At 34.9% G+C, this 12,500-nt stretch overlaps 1 protein-coding gene across 3 annotated transcripts in view; it reads right to left on the bottom strand.

The window, feature by feature from the left end:
- Nucleotides 1-12,500, bottom strand: part of PTPRC (protein tyrosine phosphatase receptor type C) — a 144,869-nt gene that overhangs the window by 40,491 nt on the left and 91,878 nt on the right. For all 3 annotated transcript variants that reach the window (XM_069074495.1, XM_069074494.1, XM_069074492.1), the window contains 3 exons: nucleotides 10,441-10,587; nucleotides 3,055-3,260; nucleotides 899-959 (listed from right to left, as the gene is read on the bottom strand). In XM_069074495.1, coding sequence (XP_068930596.1) covers nucleotides 899-959; nucleotides 3,055-3,260; nucleotides 10,441-10,587 — 414 coding nt within the window. The remainder of the gene's footprint in view (nucleotides 1-898; nucleotides 960-3,054; nucleotides 3,261-10,440; nucleotides 10,588-12,500) is intronic.

Here is a 12,500-nt window from a genome sequence, read left to right as displayed (position 1 = left end):
AGAAAAAACAGAGGAATTTTTACTTGTCACACATATCTTTAGCCTATACCTACAAGTTTCATCCTATTATCTTTTGCCTTTCTGTAAGGATTAACTCTTACCTTATATTCATTTTGAGTGTAAAGATTCCCTTGAGATACATTTAAAAAATCATTATTCCAATTACTATTCATTATAATAATGATGTCAATAACATTTGTAAAATGCTTTAAGGTTTCCAAAGCATTTTACAAATATTGCCTCATTTTATCCTTGTAACAACCCTCGGAGGTACATGATATTATTTCTCCCCACATAACAGATGGGAAAACTGCAGCAGACAGCTCTTTGTTCCACTGACTCTGTTATCTCAGGACAATTCTATCCTAGATAAGTTTAAAGAGGAAATATTACCATGCTCATCATTAGGGATAGATTTTTATTTTCTTGACCAAAACAATCTTGAAAACTATCCACTAAATCTGAGAGGGGATCTATGTCACTTGGAGGGACACTCATAGGGCCAAAGTCTTATCATATCATTCTGACTATTCTTTCATAGAATCTCCCAAATTAGAAGGGATGACAAAGGCCATTTTGCCCACATCAAGGTGGCCCAGAATCCCCACCAAGAAAAGTCTCATTCCATGAATAATCTCAGAAATATATATTCCTTTCCATTAAACATCCCTTCACTTTCATTTGCATGCTAGTGGGCATCATATCCTCTATGTATATACAATATAGATATGACATTGTGAAGAAAGTTTTCTTTTTAAAAATATAATTTGAGAGGCTATAAACATGGGTATATCTCTTTAAAACACAAAAATAGACATTTTAACAACATAATATTGTCAACAATAGTACCCATTAGTTATATTTAATACTTTTATATGTATATATGTGTATGACTTACATCTGGTTACTTTAGTTTCAATAACTGGGTCTCCGTAATACTTGTCATTGTAAGAGTAGAGCTGGATATCATGCAATAAACATACACACACAAACACAATTTTAATTTTATTAATATAAAAATCGACCTCACAATGCAATAAATAAAAGCAACTTTCATTTAGGTTATAATATTAAAATAATACAATATTTAGTTCTCCAGATGTCATAAATAAATGTTAAACTCAAGCAGTTTTTTTTAATTTAAGGAAATTAATTTTTTTTAAGGCAAATAATCTAGGAAGTCTGAAATGATGGGATAGAGACTGCCCCCTCTATGACTTCCCCCCTCCCTCCCATTCACTCTGGGCTATAGTTTTCTTCATCTGTAATATGAGTTTGGATTTGATGGCCTTTAATATCCTCCTAGAGCTAAGTCTTTATGAGTTAAATGACACATGAGCAATATAGAGTCCTTACAATGTTTTTATATCATATTGCTAATAAATTTCAAATAAACATTAGCTTTAATACACATGTATGTAAATATATATATACATATGTGTGTACGTATATGTGTTATATCCAAGTGAATGAGCAGCTTATAGGAAGGGTGGTTCTAGATGTGATATTTACAGAAATATTCCTTTAAAATACCAAAAAAGGGGCATCCAGGTGGCATAGTGATTAGAGCACTGGCCCTGGAGTCAGGAGGACCTGAGTTCAAATCCGGCCTCAGACACTTAATACTTACTAGTTGTATGACCTTGGGCAAGTCACTTAACCCCACTTGCCTGCATTCCCTCCTCCAAAAAGAAAACAAATACCAAAAAGTCCATCATCTTAAGCTCTTATTCACCTTGGGTGCCTATTTTCTGTTTTAGTAAGCAGCAAGTCTTGCTTAACAAGTGTTAGCTAATGATAAACTATATGAATTTGTAACTTAAATTACAGATTGACAGTTGACCAAAAACATGAGTAAAAATGTCTCCACCTTAAATAGCATGACTAGGAGCTCCTTCAGTTCTAGGCATGGTCATGGGATCTATGCACCCCCAGTGCAGTGATCCATTTGCAAGAGTTAGGATCTGTAGGAGGTGGCTAGGTGGTGCAGTGAGTAAAGTGCTGGCCCTGGAGTCAGGAGTACCTGAGTTCAGTTCTGGACTCAGACACAACACCCACACAAAAAAAACTAGCCTTGTAACTTTGGGCAAGTTACTTAATCCCAATTGCCCTCCAAAAGGCAAAAAAAAAAAAAAGAGTTAGGATCTGTCCTTGGTCCTCTGCACGTAATTAACAAGTTAAGTTCTATCCACCCTGAACCCCCAGTTACCAGTAAAAGGTGCTAAGAAGATTAAACACAAACACACACACACACACACACACACACACACACACAGAGAATGGAGACTATTAGATTTTGGGTTAGGACCCTGAAAGCTCTTCATCTGAACAGATATCAAAGCTCATTTAAAAGAACAGGGGTGGTATCAAGGTGAGAGAGGCCCACTGATATATGACATTGACCAATAGGGAACTATTAAGTCAAGAAAACAAGATGGCCAGCCATGAAGATTTGGCCACTTGTCAGCTTCCTTTTATTTTATGATATATAAATAGTTGATGCCCTGAATAGAAAATGCACTTGAAATGAAGAGGAAATAATAATACTTCATAAAGAAAATGCATGCTGCTAATTCATAATAACCTTTAGTTTTAAGTTTTAGTTTACTTGTTTTCCCTGAATAATGGTGATTAGCCTGCAACAGAGCCGTACATCCTCTCACTGCCCTGCCCTTGTGAAAAATTGCATCCGTTAACAAAATGTCTAGCTAAATTTGGGGGTATAATCTATGGCCCCAGAGCAGAGAAAGATGGAGTGATTTATGTAAAACAAGCATTTTGGTTTAATATCAAACCCTTATCATAGCTAATATAGTACATATGGCAACCTTTGACATTTTTTAAAACTAGCAAGGAGTCTTCAAAAACTGAGAAACTAAAAATTTCAAAATTGCAATAAAATACATACAAAGACATGCCATGCTTTGAACATGAGACTTAGATAAATGTGAAATTTGGATCAACAAATCAACAAATATAATAAGCTCCTCTCAAATGTCCAGCACAATTAGACAAAGACTTAATCAGATTTGAAGGGTTAAAAATATATCTTACCTTAAATGTATGAGTAGTCATGAAATGAAGATCTTGCAGCGCAAAGTCACAAGTGTTTTTCTTTAGTGATATATTGTCATACGGAGATGTCACATTCAAAATGTAGGTCAAATAGGGACCATGTATTTTTTCTGGCTGCTCACATTTAACCGTTACACTATTGTCATTTGTCAATTTTACATCTATGTGTTTAACCTTGTCTGGCTCTATTTGAAGAAACAATAATACCTTTTCAGTTTTCATCATTCAGAAGTTAAATATAATAAATTTTTCAAGGTATCTACTTTTAAAACAATCTTTTAACTTATATACAAGATTTTCAATCTATTAATGACCATATGGTGTAAGATTTAGTCCTGGTTAGTAATGAACACAGAAAGTATGGATCTTTCATCTTACAGATATTCTCTGCAATGTACTGATACATGTTTTAATCTACATATGAACATATGTGTGTCCATATATGACATATAGTCATGTGTCTATGTATACACAAATATGAGCATCTATCATAACATATACATACATATATCACTGTACTCATATATACATAGATGAATGCTTTCTATTGACTGTTCACCCCACTGCATATTGTAGTACAGGTCATAAGCAATCTCTTTTAAAAAGTTCTGCAATAACTGTTATATTGATGCGTTCAACACAATAGCATCTGTAAACAGAAACATCTAGAGGTCCTCAACGTCTACAGGGAATTTCTCTTCCATTTGGGCTCTGGCAAACACCTTTGGCAAGAATGTGCCTCTATATTATGCTTCATTTGAAATTAATGTCAGAAGATTATTAAACAAAATTGCTTCCATTATCATTTCTATCAAGAAATCTTGTATGATCTTAACATGTGAACCTGAAATAGACTTTCAGACAAAAGTTTTTATAAGATCCGTGTTTTGTTCTAAGGAATCAAACATGTTAAAAATAATTACAAGCAACTGACATATTGGGATTTTGCATTCTATGAGCTTTTGAAAAAATTGAGAAAGCTTGGTAGAATGGGGAGAGCATTGGACTTAAATCCAAAAATGGATTACCATGAGTAATTTACTTAACTTCACTCAGTCTCAGGTATTTTGTTGTTGTTGTTTGTTTGCTTTAGTGAAATTTAAATAATAATACCTATAATGCCTATCACCCAGATTTGTTCCCAGGATCAAATGAGATCATATATGTAAAACATTCTGGAAAATTTAAAATGATATATTTTTGTTAGCTAACAGTGACTATTATAATGGAATATCTTTAATGATGTGGTCTGCCACAGAATGTTATTTGTGAAAGCATTCCTGGTGCCTTATTTATCAGGGAGGTTCTTTTTATTTGGTAAAATACAATTTTTTTTTAACAAGTGAGAAAGTAAGTAGCTAGATCAATAGTAACTGTTTTCCAATTTTTTGTTTTGGTAGTAATTATTATCAGTGACTTTTTTCTCCAAGCATTCTACATTTTTCCACCCTTCCTATATTTTGAGAATCAGTCTCATATACTCCATGATATACCTCTCCACGGTACATCAACTGTGTCCATTTTCTTTAGTGTCATGTTTACATCATCATTTAGTAAATTGGGGACTGGACTGTTATATTATAGTTTTAATGTAATGACTTGGCTACCACTTATAATAGTGAGAAAAGTCTGTCCTATAAATCTTAACAATGGTATCTGTTGTCCTTTTTCTAATTTCACCCATAAATGCTATGGGGATTATTTGGTATCACATCAAGAAAACTCAAAATAAAAGCCATGAAACTTTAGTATACTACCTGAGAATACCTTGAAATTGTGAGTTCTCAGGCTTAGCTTATTTATAGTAATGCTGATTAATTTAGAAATATAGATTTCCAGCACCTCCAAACCTTAAGAATCTATTTGTAATTCCAGAAGAGAGGGACTAATAGTAGTTATAAAACCCTGATTGTGTAATGCACTCAGTAGATTATCCACAGTAGAGCACAGTGTGGGATAACATTGAAAAGGGATCTCAGACGGAAGAAATAAGAAAATACAGAAGGCTGGGGGCATTGAGGCAAAATCCCTGTTCACTGTCACAAAATAGGATGGTCTGTCCTGAGTCACTGAGAAAAAAAATTTAAATGAATTTTTAGTATTCACTATTAAAGAATGTAGAGAAGTGTTTTCTTAAAGGAACTTGGAGAGTTTGGTCAGAATGGTATAATTTTATGACAGTGAATAAAGGTGCAAAGTTTAGTTACTTGGGAGAGGGAAAAGTGTTAAGACTTGGAGACTGAAAGACCTAAGTTCAAACATTGCCTCTAATACTTACAAACCATGTGATCAAGCACAAATCATTTAACTATTCTTAGCCTCAGTCTCCTCTTGGGTAGAAGGCAGATAATAAAATTCATAGTGTCTACTTTATAGCATTTATGGGATTCAAGTGAGGTAATATAAAAGAACCCCTCTACAAAAATTAAAGCACTATATAAAGCACTATATTTTGACTACATATTAAAGGCAGTTGGTGGCACAGTGGATAGACCTCTGGGCTTGAAGTCAAGAAGATATGAGTTCAATTTTGGTTTCAGATACTTGCTATCTATGTGACCCTGGAGAAGTCATTTAACTTTTATTTGCTTCAGTTTCCTCAATTGTAAAATGGAAATAATAATAGCATTTAGCTAACAGAATTGTTGTAAAGATCAAATGAGAAAATATTGGTAAAAATCACTTAGCATACAACTAACACATAAAAGGATCTATATAAATGCAAGTTGTTGCTGTTATTATAATGATTATTTTTATTATCATAACTATCATTATCATAGTGTGATGGGGAAAAGGACAAATTAATAAATTTGGTAATTTTCTATTTTTAAATACTTCAAGATTATGGTATAGCAAATTATATATATGCAATATTCATGCATATTTTCTATACCAATAATAAAAATAATAATTAACATTTATATAGTTTCTGAAAATTGCTTTTGCTGAATAATTTACATATGTTGGCACATTTGAACTTCATAAAAACCTTGTGAAATAGGTACTATATAATTATTTTCTCCATTTCACAGATGAGGAAACTGAGACTTGTCAACAAACACAAGGTTAGTAGGTATCAAAGACAGAAAATACAGGTCTTCCTAATTCCAAGTTCAATATTCAATATTCTCTATTCTAGTCACTATTATATATGTTATCTCTTAAGAAAAAAAAATGGTTAATTTTTTTTTCCAATAAAACCTAATGATCTTTTGGGGACAGAGTTGATAAAAACAATTTAAATAGTATTTTAATATGATGGCATATTTTACTTAGATATTAATTTTAAGAAATAAAATTTGAAATTTATCACTATTTAAAAAGATTTGTGGATGATAGAGCAAAAGGGGTAACTATTTACAAGGACACTGCAACAAAGCACACAAAATTTGTTTTATTATAAAATGATTCATCTCCCTTCCAGGATCTGATCTCAAAACTGTACTTTTAAAATGAAAAATGCTTTGATTGAGATTAAAAAAGAAGTTTGACTTTAAAACTTCATTGGGGGGGGGGGCAGAGTCAAGATGGCAGAGTAGAGACAGGACCTCTGCGTGGCTCTCTCACCACCTCCAATCCATGTAAAAGGGGACTCTGAACAAACTTTGGAGCTACAGAACCCACAAAATGACACAGAGAAGCTAACCTCCCACTGAGGACAGTCCGACAGCCAGCAGGAATTGGCCAGCATAGCGCTCTGGGAGCCAAGCCCAGCCCCACATTGAGGTTTTAGCCCAGGGCGGGCCTGACCAGCTGTCAGCTGGAGGGACTCCAGATCACCAGCAGCTGTGGCAGTCCAGAATTATCAACACATAGAGACTAAGGACAAAGTGAGAGGTCAATGCAGTGTGGACTTTGGGATTCAGTAGTTGGGAGTGCATCAGCTTTTGCCCCCAGGGCAAGAAGCCGCTGAGGGCTGTGGTGCAGTCACCACGAGACAGCTTCAGTTCCTGGCCTGCAGACTGTAGGGGGACCAAGTGACAAGTCTGAGGGGGCAATCACTCTTGCTTTAACCTGCTTGGATCTGGATTGCAATCTAGGGTGGCCTTCCTGGGGTATTTGACCAGCTTGCTAGAGCTTGTGGAGGCTTCAGAGAGGGAACCCAACTAATACCTCCAGCAGCTGAGAAAAGCCCAGTACGAAGCTCCCCTGTCTGGTAGAAGAGTCCCACTGTGGCAAAAAACCCCAAAGTCAAGTAATTGAGTGGCAACATGACCAGGCAAAGGAAGCAATGCAAACAGAAGAATCCAACATTAGACTCCTATTTTGGGGACAAAAAGGATCAAAGTATGGAACAGGAGGAAGACAGTGAAGTCAGAACTCCTGCACCAAAAGCTTCAAAAGAAAATATGAGCTGGTTACAGGCCATAGAAGGCCTTAAGAAGCAGATAAGAGAAGTGGAGGAAAAATTGGGAAGGGAAATGAGAATGGTGCAGGAAAATTACAAAATGAGAGTCAACAGCCTGACTGGAAAATAACACCTTAAAAAACAGACTAACTCAAATGGCTAAAGAGGCTCAAAAAAGCAATGAGGACAAGAATGCCTTAAAAAGCCAAATTTGCCAGATGGAAAAAGAATCTCAAAAACTCACTAAGGAGAATCATTCCTTCAGAATTATATTGGAGCAAATGGAAGCTAATGACTTAATGAGAAATCAAGATGCTGTTAAACAGATCCAAACACATGAAAGAATAGAAGGCAATGTGAAATATCTCATTGGAAAAACCACTGACCTGGAAAATAGATCCAGGAGAGATAATTTAAAAATTATTGGACTGCCTAAAAGCCATGATCAAAGAAAGAACCTAGAAATTATCCTCCAAGAAATTCTCAAGGCAAACCACCCTGATGTTTTAGAACCAGAGGGTAAAATAGAGGTTGAAAGAATCCACCTGATCACCTCCTAAAAAAAGATCCCCAAAAGAGAAATCCTAGGAATATTATAGCCAGGTTCTGAAATTCCCAAATCAAGGAGAGAATATTACAAGCAGCCAGGAAGAAACAATTTGAATATTGCAGAAACACAATCAGGATAACTCAGGATCTGGCAGTTTCTACACTGAGGGATCGAAGGACTTGGAATATGATATTCCAGAGGGCAAAGGAGCTGGGATTAAAACCAAGAGTCACCTACCCAGCAAAACTGAGTATCATGTTTCAGGGGAAAGTATGGTCATTCAGTGGAATAGAGGACTTTCAAGCACTCTTGCTGAAAAAACCAGAGTTGAATAGAAAATTTGACATTCAGATACAAGAAGCAAGAAAAGCATGAGAAGGTAAACAAGGAAAAGAAATCATAATGAACTTATCAAAGGTGAACTATTAACATTACTACATGGAAAAACAATCATTGAAACTGATGAAACATTTCTCAGTATGAAACTAGTTGAAGGGAATAGAAATAGAAATATATATATATATGTTGGAGGGTATATGGGCATATGAATACATATGTGAATGTGTGTGTATATACAGGTATACATAGATAGAGGGCACAGGACCAATTTAATAGGAAGGGATGATACTTAAAAGGTGAAATCAAGAGGTGAGAGAGGAATATAATGAGAGGAGATGGGGAGAGACAGAATAGGTTAAAATATCTTATATAGAAGAGGCAAGGAAAAATGGTTACAATGGAGGGTAAGAATAGGACGGCAAAAGGGAATAAGTCAACCTTATTCTCACTGAATTTGGCTTAGGGAGGGAATGAAATACACACTAAATAGGGTATCTCACCCTACAGGAGAGTACGGGGGAAGGGGATGAGAGGGTGGATGATGGAAGGGAGGGCAGGCTGGGGGGGGGAGGGCAGTTGGAAGCACCCACTTTTGAAAAGGGATGCGATCAAAGTAGAGAATAGAACAAGTGGGTGGTGGGATAGGAGGGAGGGAAATATAGTCAGTCTTTTACAATATATCTATGTTAATATTTTGCATTAACTACACATGTACAATCTATACTAAACTGCTTATCTTCCCTGTAAGGATGGTTGACAAAGTTTTAAAATCAAATGTTAAAATATATATACTATTATTAATACTATTTTACATGTAATTGGGAAATAAGATATACAGGCACTGGGGCATACAGATCCACCATGCCCTACTGGAAAAGTCAAAAGTGATATGGGAAAAGATATGGGAGGGAGCAAATTGGAGGAGGGGATATCCTGTGGGACTGCTCTTTTGGGGTGGTGGGTAGGGGAAAAAAGGGGAGAAAATTTGTAACTCTAAATCTGGTGGAAATGAATGATGTAAATCAGAAGTTAATAGAGTATTTGAAAAATTAAAAAATGAACCATCTTTAGCACAGAATATTGATGAGTAAGCTGGGGAAATGTTTAACAAATGGCTCTATGGGAGCAAATGTATGCATGAGCCATTTTTAACTAAAACTTCATTTAGTAAACTCATTGTAATGCAAAAATGGAATAAGGTTTTTTTAATTACTATATCCAAAAATAGAAATTATTGCTAACTTCTTTCTGAACAATTTTGAATACAATAAATGTATTTTACTAACCTAATTGTTTTAGCTTCTCTTTATTTCCTCTGTATTCCCACACAATGAAATAGCAATACTCTTAGATTAGAGATGTCAAAAAATCTTTCTCTATCAAGAAATAGAAATGATTACAGAGCTTCCACAAACCTGAACCAATCTTTGTCCCAGATGTTTGCCATTATGTTTTTACTAAAGACTCTCCATGTGTGGGGGAGGATAGGGTGTGAATCAATATTTCTAAGCATGCAAAGAATGGGACAGTTGTAGACCTGGAAGCCAGAATTTTTAACCCGTGCCCTGATCTATACCACATTTCACTTTAAGTCAGACTTTAAGCAAGACATTTATCCTGAGTCTTTGTACCTGGGTAAATTCATCTACCACTTAGGTGCTACCCTCTTCTAGGTGAATCAAATGTTTTCTACACCTGGTCATTGTGGAGGCTGAAGTGAGGAAAGTATTCAGGGGTTTGTTAATCTTTTTTTTTTTTATTTTTGGATGGGGAAGGTAGGGTAATTGGGGTTAAGTGACTTGCCCAAGGTCACAAGACTAGTTTTTTGCTAAGAGTCTGAGGTCACATTTGAACTCAGGTCCTCCTGACTCCAGAGCTGATGCTCTTTTCACCTTGCCAGCTAGCTGCCCCAAGGGACTTGTTAATCTTGAGACAAGATTTACTCATTACCAATATTCAGGGTAGGGTGTTACTATCCAGGTCATAGGTTGTGAAGAACATGTGAGGAACAAATGAAACGTATTAAACTAACAAATACCCTTTTCAAATATGACACGATTATTATAAATAGAACATTAAAGAGTTTTAATTATGTCATTGATAAAACAAGAAAACAAACATGACTTACTTCCTATTTGTGTCTGAAAGGATCTGGTAACAGGAAGTCCCTCCCGTAGTATCAATCCGTTACTAAAAGCACTTACTGATACATGGTATGGTGTATAAGGCTCCAAATTTGACAGCATATAGTGGGTAGTATTTAGTGGAACTCGCACTATTTAAAAAATAGAAACATTTAAAAAATGCAAAATAATCCAGGAGGTGCCTTGACAGTTACATGTGTTTAAATGTAATCCTGAATAATATTCAAAGATCCACATTTAATATAAAATTGAGAACTGCATGCAATCTTGTTGCTCTAAGACATTAATTCAACTTCATCAAATTCACAGGGAAAATTTTTAAATGTAAACAATTTTTTCCCCAAGTATGTAGTCCCATTCCATGGCTTAGCTCGTACTGGTCCTCAGACCTGACATTCACATCCCTTTTCTTTGCTGCTTCTTCTTCAAAATTGAAAGCAAATCTCCCCAGGTTCCTGCATCAGACTTCATTCTGGATGCTGATTTTCTTTTCTTTTTATTCTTAACCTCGGCTATATCCTGACCTCTCACTAACCAGATAGTAGATCTGGGCCCCTGATCCTACATTATTTAGACCTTTTCAATAAACTCTTAATATTATCCCCCAGTATATAGAAAAGTGCTTCTTGGTGTCTAAACTCCCAGCATTCTAGACCCGTTTCTTTTCCTCCTACCTGCTTCTGCCATACATACACTATATGGAATTAAATTCATATCTACCCATCATAGCACTTTCTAGTCTATTTACTATTTAATTCAATTGTAGATCCAAACCCATTCAAATACATAAGAAACTGTAAAATACAAAACAAAAAAACCTTAAACATGAAAATAATTTGGGAGGTACCTCAAAAGTTATACATCTTTAAACGGGGATTTCAATAACATTAAATGATCCAAGGTAATACCTCATTAAGAACTAAGTGTAACTTGTTGCTCTACAACATTAATTTAAATTTATTATTATATTAACATTTAATGATGTTTCTAAAATAAATTTTCATATGGTTCCTCTATGTTTTAGTTCATGTTGGTTCTCAGACCTGAAATTCACATTACTTTTCTCTCCACTTATTCTTCAAAGTAAAACATGACCTGAAACAAAGATTCTTAATGTGCATTTCCTGAATTTTTGTTGTTGTTATAAACTGAAATTACTATACTTCAATATAATGTGGTTTCCTTTGTAATCCTATTTTATTTTATGCATTTAAAACCATTATTCTAAGAAGGGCCCCATAGACTTTACCAGACTGCAAAAAGTGTCCATACCACATACTCACACAAAAGTTTAAAAACTCCTGATATAAAAGTAATGGAGGAGAAGGGGGAAAGAGAATAAGAACATTTATATAGCACTTACTATGTGCCAGGCACTGTGCTAAGCACTTTTTAAGCAAATATTTTCTCATTTGGTCTTGTAATCCTATATATATGGTATCAGGGAAGGTCTGGATTTGAATCCTACTTTTGACTATGTTTCAACATAGAAAAACCATTTAATTTCACTTAGCCCCACTATCCTCATCACAATTAAGTGCTATATACAAAGTACTTTGCAAAAGCATTATGTAAATTATTAATTTATTATTATTATTTTATGGATAAGAAAACTGAAGGTCAGAGCCCAGGTTTGTACCTCTACCAAGTGCCAGAAATTGAACCCTGATCTTCCTTATTCTATATAGACTAGCAGCTGCAAAATACTGAAAATTCCTTAAAATAAGTTTATTCATCCATTATTTTTGAATTTCAACATTTCTGTTTCGTTGTCCCTCTTATTATGCCCTCTTTCTCTCTAATTTTCATTTTCTTCCTATTTGTTGACAAATCTTTCTCTGATGTCTAGCAACAAAACAAATCTTTCTATTCTTAAAAAAAAGAACCTCACACAATCCTATTCATGCAAGCCATCGATCTTTTTCTTTTCTCCTCTTCTAATGTAAATTCCTTAAAAATTCATCTACTCTCAATATTTCCTCCTTCTGTACTCTAACTCTTTTAAAATCCATGAAATTTGGCTTTCATACATAGTATGTGACTA

This window comes from Petaurus breviceps, unplaced genomic scaffold, assembly GCF_028583685.1.
Source record: "Petaurus breviceps papuanus isolate PSGF00001 unplaced genomic scaffold, PetGlider_PUasm1.0 90895, whole genome shotgun sequence".
Taxonomy (NCBI): domain Eukaryota; kingdom Metazoa; phylum Chordata; class Mammalia; order Diprotodontia; family Petauridae; genus Petaurus; species Petaurus breviceps.
This window is presented reverse-complemented; position numbering and strand designations above follow the sequence as displayed.